This window comes from Pipistrellus hanaki (genome assembly GCF_964339955.1).
Source record: "Pipistrellus hanaki genome assembly, chromosome: 12".
Lineage (NCBI taxonomy): Eukaryota > Metazoa > Chordata > Mammalia > Chiroptera > Vespertilionidae > Pipistrellus > Pipistrellus hanaki.
Window position 1 is genome coordinate 49,800,812 of NC_140514.1, and position 20,089 is coordinate 49,820,900.

The 20,089-nt window shown below is 43.6% G+C and overlaps 2 protein-coding genes across 4 annotated transcripts in view; both read left to right on the forward strand.

Moving 5' to 3' along the window:
* Positions 1–3,275, forward strand: part of TMEM87B (transmembrane protein 87B) — a 44,460-nt gene extending 41,185 nt beyond the window's left edge. For both annotated transcript variants that reach the window (XM_084900244.1, XM_084900243.1), the window contains exon 19: positions 440–3,275. In XM_084900244.1, coding sequence (XP_084756370.1) covers positions 440–499 — 60 coding nt within the window. In that variant the 3' untranslated portion in view covers positions 500–3,275. The remainder of the gene's footprint in view (positions 1–439) is intronic.
* A 16,246-nt stretch (positions 3,276–19,521) lies between these two features.
* FBLN7 (fibulin 7) overlaps positions 19,522–20,089 on the forward strand; it is a 31,829-nt gene continuing 31,261 nt past the window's right edge. For both annotated transcript variants that reach the window (XM_084900252.1, XM_084900253.1), the window contains exon 1: positions 19,522–19,821. In XM_084900252.1, the coding sequence (XP_084756378.1) occupies positions 19,744–19,821 (78 nt within the window). In that variant the 5' untranslated portion in view covers positions 19,522–19,743. The remainder of the gene's footprint in view (positions 19,822–20,089) is intronic.

Sequence of the window (20,089 nt, forward strand, 5' to 3'; positions counted from 1 at the left end):
GGAGCTTAGAAAGGCTGCAGTGTACTTGTACCCAGATGCAAAACTGTCAAACTTCCGGATTTATAACTCTACCATGGAATTATTCTTAAAAGAGCATTTATAGTATTCATTTGATAAATCATGATTTCTAATTCAAAAGTATGTTAATTGGTAAAGAGAGGTGAATACCTAGATGAGCTGTTCCTGCTCTCCCTGATGACTCTGACCTCAGGATGCGTTCTAGCCAGTGGGACGTTGACGTTCCCTGTACTTCTCAGCGGGTAACCGACTAGACGTACTAGGGAGTATGGGTTATGTGGTTTTATTTTTTATACTAACATTTCTCTGTATATTGTGGAATATACTCAGTTCTCCACAAAAACCATGACTGTTGAAAGATTCAGGAGTTTTGTTAGATACCGGAAGAAAATCTTTTATTTATTTGTTTTTTCCTTTTTAGGAAATTATGACCAGATCTGAAATGGCAGAAAAAATGTTCTCTTCAGAAAAGATAATGTGAAACCTGTTTAACAGTGGAGGACTCCCAGGACTAAAGGAGGTCACACAACACGTTTTTATAGTGTTATCTTGGAAATCTGTGTATTCAAATTAAAAATTCAGTGGGCTGATGGGTTCTGTACCCTTTTTAAGCTGGCTCTTGAATGTCAGTTTAATGCCCATTAAATTGCCCTACTTAGAAATCACCTAAGAAAAGTATTTTGATAAAACATATGTCCCAAAGCGCTAAGCTGGTGGATGGCAGACGTGTGGATTGGGTTGTCTCTTTTTTCTGGAAAATATGGCAGTTCCAGATTGAAGCGTTATTTTTACATAGACACTCTTACTGTTCTCCACTGACCTTTGAGGCAAGGAAAGCATGGTCACACACTGCCTCCCTCTCCTGGGTTTATAGGCACCAGATGCCATGGTAATTTCCTGTGACTTTTATACTGAAGTGACTTGATAATAAGAACGTGGCTAACGCCGGAACATCGGATATGTATGTGACCAAGGTGCCCTGTCTGTCATCACCGTGCACATCGAATCCCGGACGTCTTCACTCCCTGCTCAGTGGACACAGTGCACGGAGAGAGTGGTCCTGAGGGTCACTTCCAAAGATTTGCTCGGCCACTGTCCCCCCACTCAGGCTGTATGTGCGTGTGCTGCTGCTGAGCCTGCGGGCAGGAGGCGGACGCCTGGCTAGTGGCTCCCTCAGAGCACGCCCCCCCGGCCAGGGGTCGACCGTGGAGGGAACTAGGACCTTACCTTGTGTGTAATCTTGCAGAGTACTAAACGGTACTGGTACCTCACTGTTAGTCTTGTAATTAATGTCTTCACCTTCAACCATGTTTTATATATTATTTTATTATGTGTAACTTGACTTTTTTCTAATGCAGAACATTCTAAATTTGAAAGGCAGTTGAAAGTTGTCTGATGGAAGTGTGAATATTTGCTGCTTTCATAATCGAAGCTCTAGTGGACCTTTAGAGTAGGAATTAAAGCTGGAGTCACGTGTCTTTCTTGTGCGTGAAGAACGATCCCAGAGATTTTGATTGAGAAGCATCACAGTACAAACACTTAAATATAATCTTCCTTTTTTATCTCATTGTGAAGCCACAAAACAAACTTTTTTTCTTTGGAATTTACTTCTCATTTATCCATTTCACAGGATCTAGTGAAAAAGATTTATTTCCAGTAGTAATGTCTCTTAAAAGATACTTTCAACTTTATTTTCAGTCGTGAATATCTAGCAGTGTTGTACATTTCCCAGCATTCATGTCCTTCCCGAGGGTGTAGTTCACTCTTACCCCAAGTTGTTTCAGACACAGAGCTGACCACTGTCCTCTTCCTAAAATCTTTACCTAATGCCACTGCCCAGCTTTCGAGACAGGTTCACTCCATCATACAGCTGTAGCTGGATTCTGAATGCAGAATCCTGGGCGTCCGGCCAGCAGGAGCTGCCAGCTAGTGGGGTGGGAGTGGGAACAATGGCCAGTGTGGGACCGGAAACTGCTTCTGACGTAACCCCAGTAAGTGTTTATAAAAACCCTGTGTTGTGCAGCTGGAAAAATAAATGTTGGACCCTGGATGGCTTAGCCTGAGGCTGAAATGCAGGCTTTCCTCATCACCCAGAGAAAGTAGCTTCCCTCCTGATGGCCTGTCGGAAATACTGTTTTTTCAAAGGCGTACACTGTGCCTGTCGCTGCCAGTGATCATTGTGTCCTTGGTTGATACCTGGTGTCCTGAATCGAGGATTCCTGTGGAGGGCCTTCTGAACCCCCTCATGTGAACAGGAGGGGGCGCCCTAGGGCTGAGTGGTTCATACAGAGGACCTGGGGAGAATTGACTCCCATGACCGCCATGCAGCCATCATCCTGCTTCTGCATGAAGCTTCCAGGAACTGGCCATCCAGGTCACATTAATTTCTTAGGATGCCATCAAGATGGGCCTTCCTGTTAAGGAAGGGATCTGAGGGCCAGAGTCCTCTTTTGTTTTTCTAGGCAAAATGCTTAGTAAAGCATTTGCAATTCATGTTAGATTTATATGCTGTGTAAAATTAAAAGGGAATTTTCATGATTTGAGTTAGTTGGTATCTGCTTTAAAAGATAGTTAATTTATTTCAAAAATGAGACAAAATAGATGAGCACATGAATTTTTAAGGCTGAGAGACAATGTGTCCATACGTTTCCTGTAAAGAAAATAATTTTTTAAATCTTTCATGTCCGGTAGAGAATATCGACTTGCCCCCTGTAATATGGTACATTATGTTTGCACTACTAGAATATCGAGACTGAGGTGTAAAAAATGTACATACAAGGTGATTTTTATATCCTTTTCTAAAAAGGGGTTTGCGTCTGCCGTGCTAGGCTGCACATGAGTGGCCTAAAGTTGAGATGTGCTAGTTTATAAGTCACTGGCTTTGGTACTTGTGTCTTTGCATGATCAACAGCATGCAGTAAGCAGTACCAAACATCAGGCCTTATACTAATAATTAAAGTCCTCAGCATATCAGATGTATATAAGTGACAAATGAGACTTTTAAGGAAATGTACATATAACACAGGAACTCACTATACACTAAGAAGCTTCCTTAGAACTAGGAAAACGTATTTGGAGAGAAAGGTTAGGGACTTAAGAAGTTATATTTTTCTATTTTAAATGGTTAAATTATTGTATAATTTGGAAAAAGTTGCTTTGAATGTAAGACAAAACTATTTGAAAGATTTTTGTTTAAAAAAATGGATATATTTTGTGCCTTAATATTTGTTCTGACTTTTAATAAATTGCTTTCTGAAGTTGTGGATGATTGATTCTTGATAATATCTATTAGTGCTGCATTGTATAAATCTACACTATTTGATTTATACAAAAGATAAAATTTTTAGAAGAGGAGGTACAGCTGTCAATGTAGAAAACATCCAAACCTGTAAGTATTTGTATGAGTTTATTTGAGCCAAACAGGTGACAGTTGTTGGGAAACAAAATCTCAACAGATTGAGAAAATGGTCTGGAAAATGGCAGTTTTACTACTTTATATTTTATAATCAGAGGAGGGCATAAGAGGGTTACATGAAATTCACTGGATAGATTGGGGAGGCGGGAGAAAGCAAAGCAGGGAAACTCTGAGGTCGAATAAAAAGTAAAATGATAGACACATACTTCTTTTACATAGGTGGATATAGGATAACATGATGATAATAACAGTGAGGGGATTTGTGGTCTCTGCTCTGTGTGCTTGTGCTTCCAGAAAAAAATAAATTACTTTGAAATTCCAAAGCTATATTACCAGGTATGTTTATCTTAGGTGCAAAAAAAGAAAAAGAAAACAGACAGGCTCTGTTAAGGTAAACATTGACCTTTGTCATGACTCCCCGCCTTGAGCAGCTTTTAGTTAGAAAGTTTTAATGTCTGACCGTCTGTGTCAGGCTCTGCGTTTGTAAGGCTGCCATGCAGGCCTCCCCTGAGCTTGTCAATTTTAGTGTGTGGCCTCTATTTCATCCACACAGCTAATTAGCAAACGGGAAGGTGTTCAGCCTCAGTAGTGATCAAATAAATGCAAAATAAAAAGGGGAAATTTTAAAAAATCAAATTGACCTACATTTATACCATTATATATTTGTAAAATCCTTTTGCTTTCAAATCTGATAAAATGAGTATATTAAGATAGTAATGTAATGGATTCAGTCTTTATGAAAAGGTGTTCAACAGTGTGTTTATAACCTGTGAATACTGTCAATTCTGATGAATATATGTTGTTGATTTCAGAGAGTAAGGGAAAGGGGGAGAGAGAGAGAAACATCAGTGATGAGAGACAACCATTGATTGGTTGCCTCCTGCACATTCTCCACTGGGGATCGAGCCTGCAACCCAGGCATGTGCCTTTGACCAGAATCGAACCTGGAACCCTTCAGTCCACAGGCCAACACTCTATCCACTGAGCCAAACCAGCTAGGGTAATGATGCTTTTAAAATAATTCAAATATAGAATAAGGCTTATGCACAAAAATGTTCATTTTAGCATTATTTAGAGAGTGGAAAGTGACTTACAATTTATGGAATAATGCTACTTTATGGACTAGCCTGCAACTATTAAATTATTATGAAGAATGTAAAATATACAGAAAAATACTTATTGCAGAAATACGTTACAAAGTCACATATGTGACTGTTGTCTGTGTGAACAGGAAGGACAGTGGAAAGGCCTCACAGGGGCACCTGGTTAGTGTTTAGGTTCAGCTCGGCTGTGGTCACAAGCTGATCACACCATTGCTGTAGTTAAGGCAGGAAAGTATTTCTTGACTGAGTAGCAGTTCTTAGGTGGGGAGAGAGGTGTGCAGGGCGGGGCTCCCCTCTGCTCCCCAACCCCAGTCCCTCCGGGACCCAAGGTTTATTTCTGTCTGTGGACCACCATTGCAGGCTGTCACCTGCATCCATCCTGCGGAAGGACAGTTCATGCAGCCGGGGAAGTTCTGTGGGGCTCAGCCTGTGCTGGGTGCACATCATTTCTCAGCATATTCCATTGGCAAAAACTTAGACACGCGGCCACACTAGTCTGTCAGGTAGACTGGGACTGTCAACAGCTCTGTGCCTGCCTGTTGTTCTCGCTCTGAAAGGAGAGGATGGATGATGGATTTGGGGGGACACCAGTGGCTTCTACCACAGATGGTTTTGGGGTGAATGGACAAGGGGAGACATAAAAGCCTATGTCTTCCCAATTTTCTCAGGTAAACATTGAGAAATAATTATGTAAAAAGTGATAGCGCCATAACGAGGCTATTGGATATCAGAAACTAGAAATAAGTGTGATCTCAGCTTAATCCATTAATAAATAAAATCCATCTTGTCCTAAGTAGATGGAGTGAAGAGTTTTCTTCCTGGGAATTCTGCCAGTCCTAGGAGTATTCCCACAGGAAAAGCAGGGTCTGTGGGAATAATAGTGATGGTAACTTAGGGAGTGCTTAGTGCCAGGCTTTGTTAACCATTGTAGTCTCATAGTACCCATGCAACAGGTCAGCCAGCTAATGTATAGAGAAGAAGACAGATAGTGGTTAAATTATTTGCCCCAGGTCACCCTCCTGGCAAGTGACAAGCTGCTGTAACGGTGCTGGGAAGCATTCTTGAAGAGTGGTCCAAGTCCTGGGAGGCAGGAAGTTTCACTTAAGTAAGTATTAGCTTGTTAGAGCGTTCAGTAAGTAAATATGTCTCAGGTGCCTGGTGCACAGGCCTTCAAAAGACAGCCCAGGTTGCCACAAAAAGTGCAGTGGTTGTCAGGTGCCCCTGAGACAGCTGAAACAGGTGCCCACACAAAATCCAAACACATTCTAAAACTTATGTGCACGTGTTAGCATGAAGTTACCCAGGACAAGTTCTGTGCCCCTTTAGTGATGCTGAATTTACACAGAAATTCCCACTAACAAAAGCTGCTAGGATACTCAATCCAGGTATAAATGAGTGACAGTGTTTCCTTTAAGTCATTTTGGGAAGGTAATAAGAAATTTATGTACAGGAAAGATTTTAAAAGCTCCCCAGTAGATGGTGCCAAAGTAACATTTCTGAAGAGATCTAATCGCAACACTTTTTGGTCTTGAATTCTTGCATTTAAAAAACTTACAAATGTATGTTTACTTACTAAAATACCATTAAACAAATTTTGACATGAAGTAAAAATCTAAAATGTGCACACCGAGTCCCTCCATCCTGGCACCACACTTACCGATTTGGTATAGTTCTGGTCTCCCTCAGAATTAGAGCGTGAAAGCTGAAAGGTGCCTCAGATAGCACCTTACAGACAAGAAAATGGGGAACCACAAAGCTTCTTTGGCCAGGAGGCCCTCAGGCCAGAGTGGAAGCCTGTCTCCTAGGTTGCTCTTCTCATCTCTGGGTTCTTGGGGCCAGAGGAAGAGAGAGAGAATGGAGGGCTGAACTGCACACCAGAACTTGAAATACACTTTATATGAATTTATGTGACTTTGTTATCTTTCAGTCTAGCCTCCAAATTCCTGTTTCTGTAAACAGTCCTAATTCTGATTCTCTGTTGCTTAATTTGATAAGTGGAGATTTCTTTGGGGCAGAGTAGAGTCCAGAGAGTTAGGGGCAGTGTCTATTTTTAGCACTATGCACATTCTGAAAATAAAACATTCTATTCCATATGCTGTATTTTTCCTTAAAAAAAAAAAAAAAAAAAAAAAAAAGCTTTGGGTATTAACATATCTTCTTCCAAAGACTTATTTTAGACATGTTAAGATGAGAGTGAGCCTGGCTGGAGTGGCTCAGTAGATTGAGCATTGTCCTGTGCACTGAAAGATTTCCAGTTCAACTCCCAGTCAGGTTGTGGTCATACGAAAGGCAACCAATCAATGTTTCTCTCTCCCTCTCTGTTAGCAGACTCTACACACCCCTCTGAGGCTGAAAAAAGAAAAGTTAGGTTTCTGCTAAAAGGAGAAAAAGTTTAGATTAAGTCCAACCATGTAAACTTCTTGTTTAAAAAGTAATTTTGGCCCTAGCTTGGTTTGGCTCAGTGGATGGAGCATCAACCTGCTGACAGAGGGGTCCTGGGTTCGGTTCCAGTCAAGGGCACATGCCTGGGTGGTGGGCTTAGTCCCCATTGGGAGAGGCACAGGAGGCAGCCAATCAATGATTCTGTCTCATCATTGATGTTTCTATCTTTCTTTCCCTCTCCCTCTCTGAAATCAATAAAGATATTTTTTTTAAGTAATTTGGGGGTAACATCATAGAAAATGGGGGACTAAGGACCTCTGAAAGCTATTTCCTTCATAAAAATGATCAAAACAGTTGAAGATATGATGGCTGAAAACTCCCCAAATTTGTTTTAAAAACCCTCAATCTATAGATCCATGAAGGTTAGCAAACTCCACATTGAATTAACTAGAGACCCATAAATTATAAACTGTCAAAAGCCAAAGACAAAAGTCAAAGACAGGCCCACCCAGCGTGGCTCACTGGTGTCAACCTATGGACCAGGAGGTCACAGTTCAATTCAATTCCCGGTCAGTCCATATGTCCAGGATGCAGACTCCACCCCTAGTGTGGGGTGTGCAGGAGACAGCCAATCAATGATTTTCTCTCATTGATGTCTGTCTCTCTCTCTCCCTCTCCCTTTCTCTCTGAAATCAATAAAATACATATATTTAAAAAGTCAAAGTTGAAAAATTTTTAAAGAATAAGGGAGAAGGGACTTATATTAAAGGGATATTCAATAAGGTAAGCTGATGTCTTACTAGAAACTTTGGTGGAAAAAGACAATGGGATGACATATCCAAAGTTCTGAAAGGGGGGAAGGGGTATCTGTCAATCAAAAATTCTATATCTAGATAAACTATCAATAAAAAAAACAAACATGAATAAAAAAATAAAAACACTCCAAACAAAAACAACTCAGAAAATTTTGTTGCTAGTAATCCTGCCCTATAAGAAATTTTAAAGGGAGTATTCCAGGATGAAACAAAGAACACTAAATAGTAACTCAAATCTATGTGAAAAAATAAGTATGTAGGTAAATATAAAAGACTGTAAATGTTTATTTCTTTATAACTACTTTTTTCTTCTTTCAGACTTAAATCTTTATTAAATAAATAATTATAAATCTAGGTTTATGGGCACAAAATGTAAAAGATGTAATTATTCTATTTAATAAAAGAGTAATATGCAAATTGACCACTCCACGACACAAAATGGCTGCTCCCATGTGATCAAAGATGGCTGCCCCCATGTGGACACAAGATGGCTGCCACAAGATGGCCAACAGAGGAGGGCAGTTAGGGGAGACCAGGTCTACAGAGGGGGGCAGTTGTGGGTGATCAAACCAGCAGGGAGGGCAGTTGGGGGTGACCAGGCCAGCAGGGAAGGGCAATTAGGTGTGACCAGGCTGGCAAGGGAGGGCAGTTAGGAGCAATTAGGCCAGCCAGGGAATGGTTAGGGGGTGATCAGGCTGGCAGACAGAAGTGGTTAGCAGTAATCAGGCAGAGGCAGGCAAGTGGTTGGGAGCCAGCAATCCTGGATCATGAGAGGGATATCCAACTGCCCATTTTGGCCTGATCCTGTTCCCCATGCATGAGTTTCATGCACCAGGCCTCTAGTTTTGTAATAACAGTATAAAAATAAGGGGAGAAAGGAGCAGTAGAGAAGCAAAGTTTTGCATATTATTAAAATTAAGTTGGTATTAATCAGAACTAAATGGAATTAACATGTTAATAATGCCTGACCAATGTGGCTCAGTATTTGAGAGTCAACCTATGTACCAAGAGATCCCCAGTTTGATTCCCAGTCAGGGCACATGAGAGGATTGCAGGGTCAGTTCCCAATGGGAGGTCATGCAGGAGGTGGCCAATTGTTATTTTTCATTGATGTTTGTGTCACTCTATCCCTCTCCCTTCTTCTCTCTCTAAAATCAATAAAAACATTTTTTTTAATGTTAATGTTAATGTAAACCCCCCAAGGCAATCACTAAGAAAATATCTTAAAATATATAGTACAAAAATGACAAGGATATTAAAATCGAACCAGCATTTATCCCAGGAATACATGGATGGTTTAACATCTGAAAATCAATTAATATAATATAATACATTATATCAATAGGACAAACTAACAAACATGTCATAATCATTTTAATAGATGGAGAAAAAATCCAAAATTGAACACCTGTATCATGTTACACTCAACAAACTAGGAACTTTCTCAACATGATAAAGGGCATCTACGGAAACCCACAACCAATATCATATTCAATAACCAAAAAAAAAAACTAGGTGCTTTTCCTCTTAAGATAGGTACAAGGCAAAGATGGCCACTGTTATCACTTCTATTCAACATAGTACTGGAACTTCTCGTTAGGGTAACCAGACAAGGAAAAGAAATAAGTTAATGAATTTGGAAAGGAAGAAGCACAAGTATGCTCACACGTTACATGATCTTGTGTTTAGAAAATTCTAAGGAATCTACTGAAAAAACTATTAGAACTAATAATGAGTTCAGAAAGGCTGCAAGATGCAAGAACAATATATTTAAAAAATCATACTTCTGAAAACTTACAATGAACAACTTGAATGAAAATTTTCATTTACAGTAGCATCAAAGGGAATAAAATACTTTGGAATAAATCCGGCAAAAGAAATACAAAACTTTTATACTTAAGATTACAAAATACTGTTGAAAGAAATTCAATTAAGATATAAATTGGGGGAGGAGGGGGAATCCCATCTCCATTAACCAGAAGATTTAAGATGGCAGAGTTTCCAAAATTGAGCTATAAATTCAATGCAATCCCATTTAGAATTCCAGAAAACTTACTTGTCTAAATTGATGATAATATTCATATGAAATTTCAGAGGACCCAGAATAGCCAGAATAATCTTGAAAAAGAAAAAGAATAGGGGGACTCATGTTTCTTGATTTCAAAACAGTAATATAAAGCAACTGTAATTAAGTCAGGGTGATACTGACAGAAGGACAGATGTAGATCAGTGGAATAAAATTAACAGTCCAGAAATAAACCTCTAAATCTATGGTCAATTCATTTTTCAACAAGGCTACCAAGAGCATTCAATGGGGAAACAATTGTTTCATCAACAAATGTTGCTGGGGGAACTGGATAGTCATCTACAAAAGAATGAAGTGGGACTCTTACTTCACAACATGTGTAAAAATTAACTTAAAATGGATCAAAGCTATAAAATTCTCAGAAAACATGGATAAATCTGCAGGAACTTGTATTTGGCAAAACAATTTTAGATATGATATAAAAACCATAGCAATGAAAAAATAATAATTAGACTTCATCAAAACTAAAAACTTTTGTGCTTCAAAGGATAGTATCAAGAAAGTGAAAGTTGCCAGGTCCAAGATGGAAGCATAGGTAAACAGAGTATTCACATCCCCCACAACCACATCAAAATTACAACTAAACCACAATTATCATTCAGAACCACCTGAAATCTCCTACAAGCCCCCTACTCAGGACAACTCCCAAAACACAGGACAACTCCCAAACAACTGAGCCACACCAGCCAGGACACGGAGAGCATTATTCTAAGTGAAATAAGCCAGTTAGAGAAAAGTACCATATGATTTCATCATATGTGGAATCAAGTGAAAAAAACTGACAAATAATATAGAAACAGATTCATAGACAGAGGACAGACTGACAGAGGAGAGGGGGTTAGGGGATGGGTGGAAAAGGTGAAGCCATTAAGCAAAGAAAAAAAAAAATACAAAACCTCAGACACAGACAACAGTATAGTGATTACCAGAGCAAAAGGGAGGTGGGGAAGGTGAAAAAGTGTAAAAGGGGGATAAATTGTGATTGAAGGAGACTTGACTTGGGGTGGTAAACCCCAGTACAATACAATATACAGATGTCATATTATAGAATCATACACCTGAAACATACAGTGTTATTAATCAATGTCATCCCAATAAATTCAATAAAAAAAAATCCCTCTGAGATTCATCAGTCTGTTCTATATTTCCATGTCTGTGCATCAAGTGTCTGCCCCTTGGTGGTCAGTGCACATTATAGCTATCGGTTGAACTGTCAAATGGTTGCTTAGGCTTTTATATACTAGATAGTCAGCTGATTTTGTAAAAAGTCACTTTGGAGCAAACAGGGTAAATAATTACCAGTATAATGTCTATTGGCCATTTGTATGTCCTCTTTGGAGACATGTCTATCGAGGTCCATCTTCTAATTGGATTGGTATTTTGCATAAATCAATCAAAATTATATCTATATAATTTTGGTCAAAATTATAGCCCACAGAATTTTAGTAATTAGTTTATGCATGCCATGAGATGAAAAAATGTTGAAAATCTCTGCTCTACATCATTAGTCATCAGTGAAATGCAAATCACAGCCACATTATAACTTCATGCTCATTAAAATGGCTATTACAATAATATTGATTTTTTATTTATTACTAAAGGCCTGGTGCACGAAATCTGTGCATGGCAGGGGGTGGGGGAGTCCCTCAGCCCAGCCTGCACCCTCTCCAATCTGGGGTCCCTCAAAGGATGTCTGACTGCCCATTTAGGCTCAATCCTGGTGGGCTTCATGGCAGCAGCCATTTCTGTTGGGATTTATCTTCTATAATTGAAACTTTGTTGCCTTGAGTGGAGGCCTGGGCATGTCAGGGTGTGTGGAAAGCTTGGCTTCTTCCATCACTGAGGAAACCCAAGCCTCCCTCCTGCTTGCTCCATGGCCACAGCCATCTTGGTTGGAGTTCATTTGCATACTCACTCCTGATTGGCTGGTGGGTGTGGCTTGTGAGTATAGCAGAGTGATGGTTAATTTGCATATTACTCTTTTATTAGATAGTATGAAAAAGGAAAAAAAAAAACTAGTGTTGATAAGGAAGTGGATAACTTGGGAGTCTATAATTTACTGGCATAAAGTTAAAAATGGCATAGCCACTTTGGAAAGTAGTCTGTCAGTTCATCAAATGATTAAAGAATTACCTTTAGTAATTCCACTCCTAGGTATACACTTGAGAGAAATGAAAACATGTATTTACATACATGATCCTTGCAGCAATATTCATAATAGCCACAAACTAGAAACAACCCAATTGTCCATCAACTGAAAAATAAACAAATAAAATATGGTATATCCATACAATGGAATATTATTCAACATAAAAATATATGAAGCATTGATATATGCTACAATATGAAAGGAACCCTTAAAATGTTATATTAAGTAAAATAAGGCAGTCATAAAAAGCCACATATTGTATGATTCTATTTTTACAAAAAGTCCAGAATAGACAAATCCATATAGATGAGAAAGGAAATCAGTTGCTGCCGTTGCCAGGTGTTGAGGTAATGAAGAGATGGGGGATGACTGCTGATGCGTATGGGGCTTTTTGGTTGTTGTTTGTTTTTTGGGTTTTTTTGTTTTGTTTTGTTTTGTTTTGTTTTGTTTTGTTTTGTTTTTGTGGTTATGAAATGTTTAGCAATGACTGGTGATGGCTGCACAATTTTGTGAATATACTAGAAAACACCCTGGTAGTATACCCTGTAAGGTGATTGATTTTATGGTCTGTGAATTATATCTCCATTTCAAAATGATATTCAGAGTAACATCACAGAAAAAGGAGTATCTATAAATTAGAACTTACAATCTCTAGATAACAACCCAAAACAACTAGGCATACCAGTAAACCAGAAAAAATGATCCACACTCAGAAGGCAATCAATGGCTACTGACCAGAGAGTATAACAGATGGTGAATTATCAGTCAATGATTTTTTAAAATATATTTTATTGAATTTTTACAGAGAGGAAGGGAAAAGGATAGAGAGCCAGAAACATCGATGAGAGAGAAACACCAACCAGCTGCCTCCTGCACATGCCCCACTGGAGATGTACCCGCAACCAGGACACATGCCCCTGACTGGAATCAAACCTGGGACCCTTCAGTCCACAGGCCAATGCTCTATCTACTGAGCCAAACCGGTCAGGGCTACCAGTCAAGGATTTTAAAACAGCAATTATGACTGTGCTCAAGGACCTAACAGAAAAAAAAGGCTGTAATAAATAGGAAATCTCAAAGAAGCCCAACCCAGTATATTTCACTTGCATCTCATTAGCCAGAGCAGGTCACATAGCCCAGTGTTTTTCAACCTTTTTTGGGCAAAGGCACACTTGTTTCATGAAAAAAATCACGAGGCACACCACCATTAGAAAATGTTAAAAAATTTAACTCTGTGCCTATATTGACTATATATAAAGTAATTCTCTTGAATAGGAATCAAATAAACACAAAGAAAGTATTTTATAATTACTTTATTATGAAATATTAAGTAAACAAAATAGTGAAAAATTATAAAATTCTTGTCTTGTCTGCACCTACGGCACACCAGGAACAGCGGTTGAAAAACGCTGACATAGCCAACAGGGTCTGAATTAAGGGAGTCTAAATTGAAAAAAAAAAGTCTGAAGAGTTTGGGGGGGCATTTAAAAACTAAACATTTTTTTATTATTGATAGTATTACAGGTATCTCCTGTCTATTCCTCTTTATCCCCCCTCCCAGCCCCCATGCACCCCCCCTTCCCAGGTCTTCACTACTCTATTGCCTGTGTCCATGGGCTATGCATATAATTTCTTTGGTTTACCTCTTCTTGTTCCCCAAACCCCCGTATTAAAGTATGTCAGTCTGTTCCATGCCTTCATGCTTTGGGTCTTATTTTGTTGGCTACTTCATTTTGCTCATTAGATTCCACAAATAAGTGAGATCATGTGATATTTGTCTTTCTCAGATTGGCTATTTCACTTAGCATATTGTTTTTCCAGGTCCTTCCATGCTATCCCAAAGGATAAGAGATCCCTCTTTTTTATAGCGGCATAATATTCCATTGTGTAAATGTCCCACAGCTTTTTTATCCATTCATCTACTGATAGGCACTTGGACTGTTTCCAAATCTTAGCTATTGTAAATAACACTGCTATGAACATAGTGATGCATACATTCTTTCTGTTTGATGTTTTGGGGTTTTTAGGATATATTCCCAGAATTGGGATTTCTGGGTCAAATGAAAGTTCCATTTTTAATTTTTTGAGGAAACTTGCCAGTGGTCTTGACCCAGCATCTAGAAGGGTTCAGGAATCTGGAGAAGCTCTCTGTGTAAATTATTAAAGAGTCCAGAGACTAAACATAATTTTGGAAGGCATTTAAGAAGCCAGAGGAGCTTGGCTGAAGAAATCAAGTTCTCCCTTGTCTCAGGACTCCTTGCTTTTTATTAACACAAATTGTCTTAAGGCAAGATAGATATACACTTCAAAGGCCAGGGATTGGTCTACAGAGTCCATTGTCAGATTTGTGGAACTGCCTAAGGCTGTTCAGGTGTTTGGCCAGTAAGAAGCAATGACATGTAGATTGAGATGCTCTTAGCTGCCTGGCAGTAAACAATCCATTTATGCATCCTTTTTAGGTTTGGGGAAATGCCCTCAGCCATTTCCAGATGATTCAGCCCTGCTGACATGCTGGAATTGGCTTCTGGCAGAAATTCCATAGAGTTTTCCATAGTGGCTGTACCCATCTACAGGGGTGAGAGGAGGGGCATTTTTACCTGGGTATATGACAGCCCTGAATAAAAATTGGATTGTGTTGGTAAGGGAGAAGACTGGATATTGGTTAGTCAATATCATCTCAGTGCCTTCCCCAGAGTGTGTGTGTGTGTGTGTATGTGTACAGCTTGATCAAATGTGTGTTCTACCTCACTTCCTATTAGAGGCGCAATTCCAGAGACAAAACATATTTTCTGATTCTCACTTTATCAGCCAAAAGCCAAAAGATGGCTTCCTGAAGTGAGGATAATGTGAAGAGAACCTTTTTGCAAAGATATGGACAGGACCCTATCTTGGTAGAAGTACCGGCCAGGAGGGCTTTATCCCAGGGCTCCTAATGCAGGTGCTGTTACTATGCTGAGGCCGGTATCCACCAGGAGAGAGACTGTGAAGAACAGGTCTCCTTGAAAAGGGTAGTGACCTTCCATCAAGGGACACAGCCAGCTTGACTCAGCCTCATGACATCACCCTCGTTCAACTGCCACACCCAACCAGTAAGGCACGGTCACCTGATGCTGTCCTCCGGGACAGACAGCGGGTGGGGAAAGGCGCAGAGTGCATCCAAGGGCCACACAGAGTCAACTGGCAAAGCCGTCTGTTTGAACACTATCGAAGATGAAATGCTAGACTCAGGAATTAATTTCAACAGTGCCTTGGAGGTTACTGTAACTGGGCCTAACCCAAATACTTGCAATCTCAGTTTACAGGAACAAGGTACCCTGGGAAGTTTCTCCTGAGGCTAATGTGGATACATCTGCCTTGGAAACTGTGGGCCAAGGGCCAGGGAGCACAGGGGCAGGCCCTTGTGTTTGGTGCAGAGGACAGCACACTCCCCAGCATCGCATATCCAAGCGTAAATCCTGTCTTTCCCAATTGCCACGTGATGTTTGGAGTTCCGGCAACTTACTGAAGCAGCTGAGCCTCAGTTCCCAATCTGCAAAGTGGAGGTCACAGTGGGGCCCATTTGCTGGGCTGTTGCAAAGTGCTTAACAGAGGGCCTCGCCTACAATGGGTGCTTGAGATTCTTTCTGATCTTGTCCCCAAATGAAGGGCAATCAGAGTCCGTTTAGACAATCCCCCCCCACCCCCCTCTTAAGTAAGCACCAACTATATGCCAGGCTCTGTGTGAGACGCTTTATATTCATTACTTGAACCATCATAATAACTCTTCAGATAAATACAGTTCCCGTTCTATGGATGAAGCAACAGGCCTGAGAAGGTTAGGAGTGTTGCAGGCCCACGCCGGCAGCATGGAGGGTGAGGTTTGGCGTGCGTGTGTCTGATTTCCCGGGCTGTGTGTCCTTCACTGCACCCTCTCCTCGGTCCCTTCCAGAGGCATCTGGAATGGCATTAGTGGATTTGCAACGTTTCCCCTTTTTGGCAGGTGGTCACAGGGTTTGTCTTTAATCACAGCACAAGTGAATCTGTTTTTCCACAGATTTTCATTTTGTTAACTTGGAGACTGTTTTCCAGGGGGAAATGTCTCTCCTCGCTGACATGACATCATACATGGGCAGACAGTCACTTCCAAGTTCAGCACAGGACTCAGGGTTTTGTTGGCTCCGGCTCTAGATGTGACAGGATAATGTAGCACCTGGCCCAGGGCTGTGCCTGCCTTACATTTCATAAGCGTTTGTGTAATGAAGGGACCTCAGACTGCTCACACACTGCCCTGCTACCCTGGGTCACACTCGCACAAGGGGCTCTGTCCTGTGAGCCTTGTAGTGGCCAGTGGGGGCTGGTGACTTTCAGAAGCACAGATGAATGTGGGGTGAGGGAGCTAAAGGCAGAGAAGCAGCCTCAAATGAGCGGGCAGGCAGGGTTCGGCCTCAGGTGAGTGGATAAGAAGCCCATGAAACCCAGAGAGTGAGCCGGGTGGTGTGGGCCCCTTCACGGGACCAGAGGGCCCTGCAGGACAGGCTGTCCCACCTGGTGCTGCTTCCGGTCAGGTCCTAGACTTCCCAGCAAACCCTCCTGTCTTGTTTCACATTCCCACATGACACAAGGAACAGGTGTATCAAAGAGAGCACTGAACTCAGGAGATGGCAACTTTTAAACATAATTCCTTTAGGGGTGTAAACCCCCACCCACCAACACTCAAGAATATTCTCTTGAAAACTAACTATAGAGGAAACAGAAATGTGGGCAAAAATGTGGCCATATATGGAAGTTAACAAGCTTAGGGCAGGCCTGTATGATGGTCCTTACACACTCAGAGACCAAAGAAATCACCTAGGATGTTCTGAACATAAACATCCATATATATAGAAAGGGGTCACGTCCTAGGCCTGTAGCTTCCTTGACAAAGAAAAGTCCTTATGTTAAGCGAGCCAGTCTATTATCCCTTTACATCTAAAATATTGTAGCTATGAAATGTCAGAGTCCTCTTCAGACCCCCCTGTCCCCCCTGGGCACACCCCATGCAGCAGAGCACTAGGCCACGGAATCCCTTGTTGTTATCTTGTTCCCTGAATACCTTTGTGCTGAGACTGCTAACTGTCCTGTGCCTACCAATGTCAAAGTGTCTCTCCATTTCATTTTTTATCTAATCCCAGAGGTCTCCCCACTTTGCTTTCTCTCACCCCCTTAATCAACCACTAATGGATTTCATATAACCCTCCTTACATATCCCCTTTTGATTTTTATGTCTAAAACTAGAGGCCCAAATGCATGAAAATTCGTGCAAGAGTAGGCTCTGCTTTCCCCGGCTGCCGGCACTGGCTTTCCTCCAGCAGCTGAGACCCGGCTGGCTTCCCCCTGGCTCTGGCTTTGTGAGGAAGGATATCCGGGATGATGTCTGGTCTAATCAGCATATTACCCTTTTTAAAAATATATATATTTTATTGATTTTTTTACAGAGAAGAAGGTAGAGGGATAGAGAGCTAGAAACATCGATGAGAGAGAGACATCGATCAGCTGCCTCCTGCACACTCCTCACTGGGGATGTGCCCGCAACCAAGGTACATGCCCTTGACCAGAATTGAACCTGGAACCACTCAGTCCGAAGGCTGACACTCTATCCACTGAGCCAAATCGGTTTCGGCATTACCCTTTTATTATTATAGAAGATAGCTGTAAACTTGCCATTTACTGGAGCATCTTTTCAATCTGTTGTGATGTTGCTTTCTGGCAACTGTCGTTAGTTTGGCTCAAATAAACTCTTATAAGACATTTTCCTAGGCTGAACGTTCTTTTGTAGACAAAAGCAGCAAGAGAGCCAACGGGACCGTTATATTAAGGTAAAGGTTAATTTTGGGAGCCCTGAATGCAGGGCACTTGGCTGACTGCCTTGGTCTCTGCTTTCAGACAAACTTGACAGGGTCTGGCTGCCCCCATCACTGAAAAGCAAGAGAGGTGAGGACAGAGAACCAACCCCTGGGACCCAGACTCTGACCTTTTTTGTTCTCTTTCTCTCTATAGGTTCATTAAGCTGGAAGAGAGCTCGATTCCCACCTTCGAGGATGAAGACAGTGAATGGAGTGTGGTTGAGTGACTTGTCCCAGAGGCAGACTCGTCTCAGGGCTCCTCCCAGAGCACGTGTGCAGAGGACAGGCTGCCTTTCACTTAAATGCACCAGCACAGGACTTCAGGAGTTTTGTGTGCAGGAGCCGAGGTTTGGGGGGCTTTGGGAGCGTGGTTGTTTGTTGGTATTTCTTCCTGCGACTAATTTCCATTTGCTATCCTTGTCCTATGGCCGCCTTGGTTTAGGGCTCTGGCATCTGGTCTGGATCAGCCTCCTGGGGCCCCCCTGCCCCAGCACTGCCACCCTCCTTGGGGGGGAGGGGGTGCAGCGTAAACACAGGTGGGATAGAATGCAAAATGAACACGACCACACTGGCCAGAAGGAACCTTTCACTAGTGGGTGCGGGGTACAGGGAGAAAGGGAGCAAACACATGACAGGCTGAGCAGTAAGCCAGTCTCCACAGGCTGCCTGGCCCCTTCCACCTGGACAAGGGAGCCCCAGTGCTGCCCAGGTCTCTCTTCAAGACGTCTCACCAGGGATGCCACGTGCACTTACATGGGCCGCTCCACTTCCTCTGGCAGGAAGGTGGCCAGGGAGGCACCATGGGGTTTTCTGGGTAGTGAACGCTCAGGTGGCCGCTGCCCTCTGCCCCACGCTTCCCAGGGGACTCCCAAACCCCTGCTGCCTTCCAAGGAAAACACTTGCTGAGCTCCCAGTGGGCTCTGCTACGTGAGGTGCAGAAGAGGACTCGGTGTGGGGCTTGGCACACATGGTGTGCACCGTGCCATCTGCAGCGCTGCCTCTGAAAACATTTTCCAGTGAGAACTTAGATAATGTTTTCCAGGAGTGCGGGGAGGCCATCTGCTTCCTCCTACAGGCCACGGTGCAGGGGACCTCAGACGGCTCACGCCTGCCCTGCCCAGCGCTGTTTCCCCACCATTTGCAGCAAAGCAACTCACCAGTGTCCCCACAACTCGCCTCCATTTGAGACTGTGTCCCCTCCCGTCTGGGTGGCGGGGGACAGTGGGTGCCTAGTCCCTAAGCAGGGAGTCCCTGAACCCCAACAGTAGAAGGACTCTAGCCTCCGCGGATGGAGAGCTCGGTGGGCCTCCTGTCGAGTTTCTGAAGCCCATCTCCTCGCCACACTGGACAGAGGATGGTGCTCGCGTGGCTGTGGAGCGGACAGACTGGGTGGGCGTCGCACTGGGCGTGAAGTGGGGGGGGGGGGTGTCAGCTGCAGGCTCCCCGCCGGGCTGGGGCCGGGCAGGGGCCAGGCAGGAGGCCTCGCGCGGGTGCGCGTCCAGCCTGGCCTCGTGCTCCATGCGGACCCGCTGCCCTCCCCGGGGCCCTGCACAGTCCCCCCCGCCCTCCCCTCGGCCAGGTCCTGGCGTGGCGCCGCCTGCGGCTCGAGCTGGGCGCGCTCCAGGCGCATTCCTGGCCGGCGGCCCCTCCTCCCTCCCCGCCCGGGGGCCGGCGCCTCCCTCCGCGCCCCGCTGCACGGCCAGGGCGCTGGTGGCCGCAGGCGCCCCGGGCGGCGCGCACCGGCTTAACTGCGCTCCCTCCGCTCCCTCCCAGCGGCCGCCGCGCTCCCACCGCCCGGACCCTGCGGGCTGGACGCACTGGGCATCTGCTGGACACCCTGGGCACCAGAGGGACACCCTCGGCAGCCTGCGGACAGCGGCGTTCCCTCCAGGCAGAGAGGTCCCCGCCGGCGAGATGCGGCTCCCAGGCCCCCGCGCGCTCCTCCTCCTGCTGCTGCTGCTCGTCGCCGGCTCGGCGCCGCTGGGCGCCCAGGTCAGTGTCCCCCGCCCCCTAGCTGGTGCCGGACCGGGGCCACCTCCGCTGGGGGCGCGGGAAAGGACTCAGAGCGACCCGGGGCAGGGCTGCTGCTCAGGGGCAGGCGCCAGACCCTCCCGTCCTCCTGCTGGTCACCGCGCAGTCCATCGCTCCCGTGGCCGAGGGGTTCTGCCGGGGTCGGGTTGGGGGAAGGTCGCCCTGGCTATGAAATGTGTTCTCTGCCGGGTCCCCAGGAGCAGTGCCGGTACCGGCTGGGTCAGAGTCC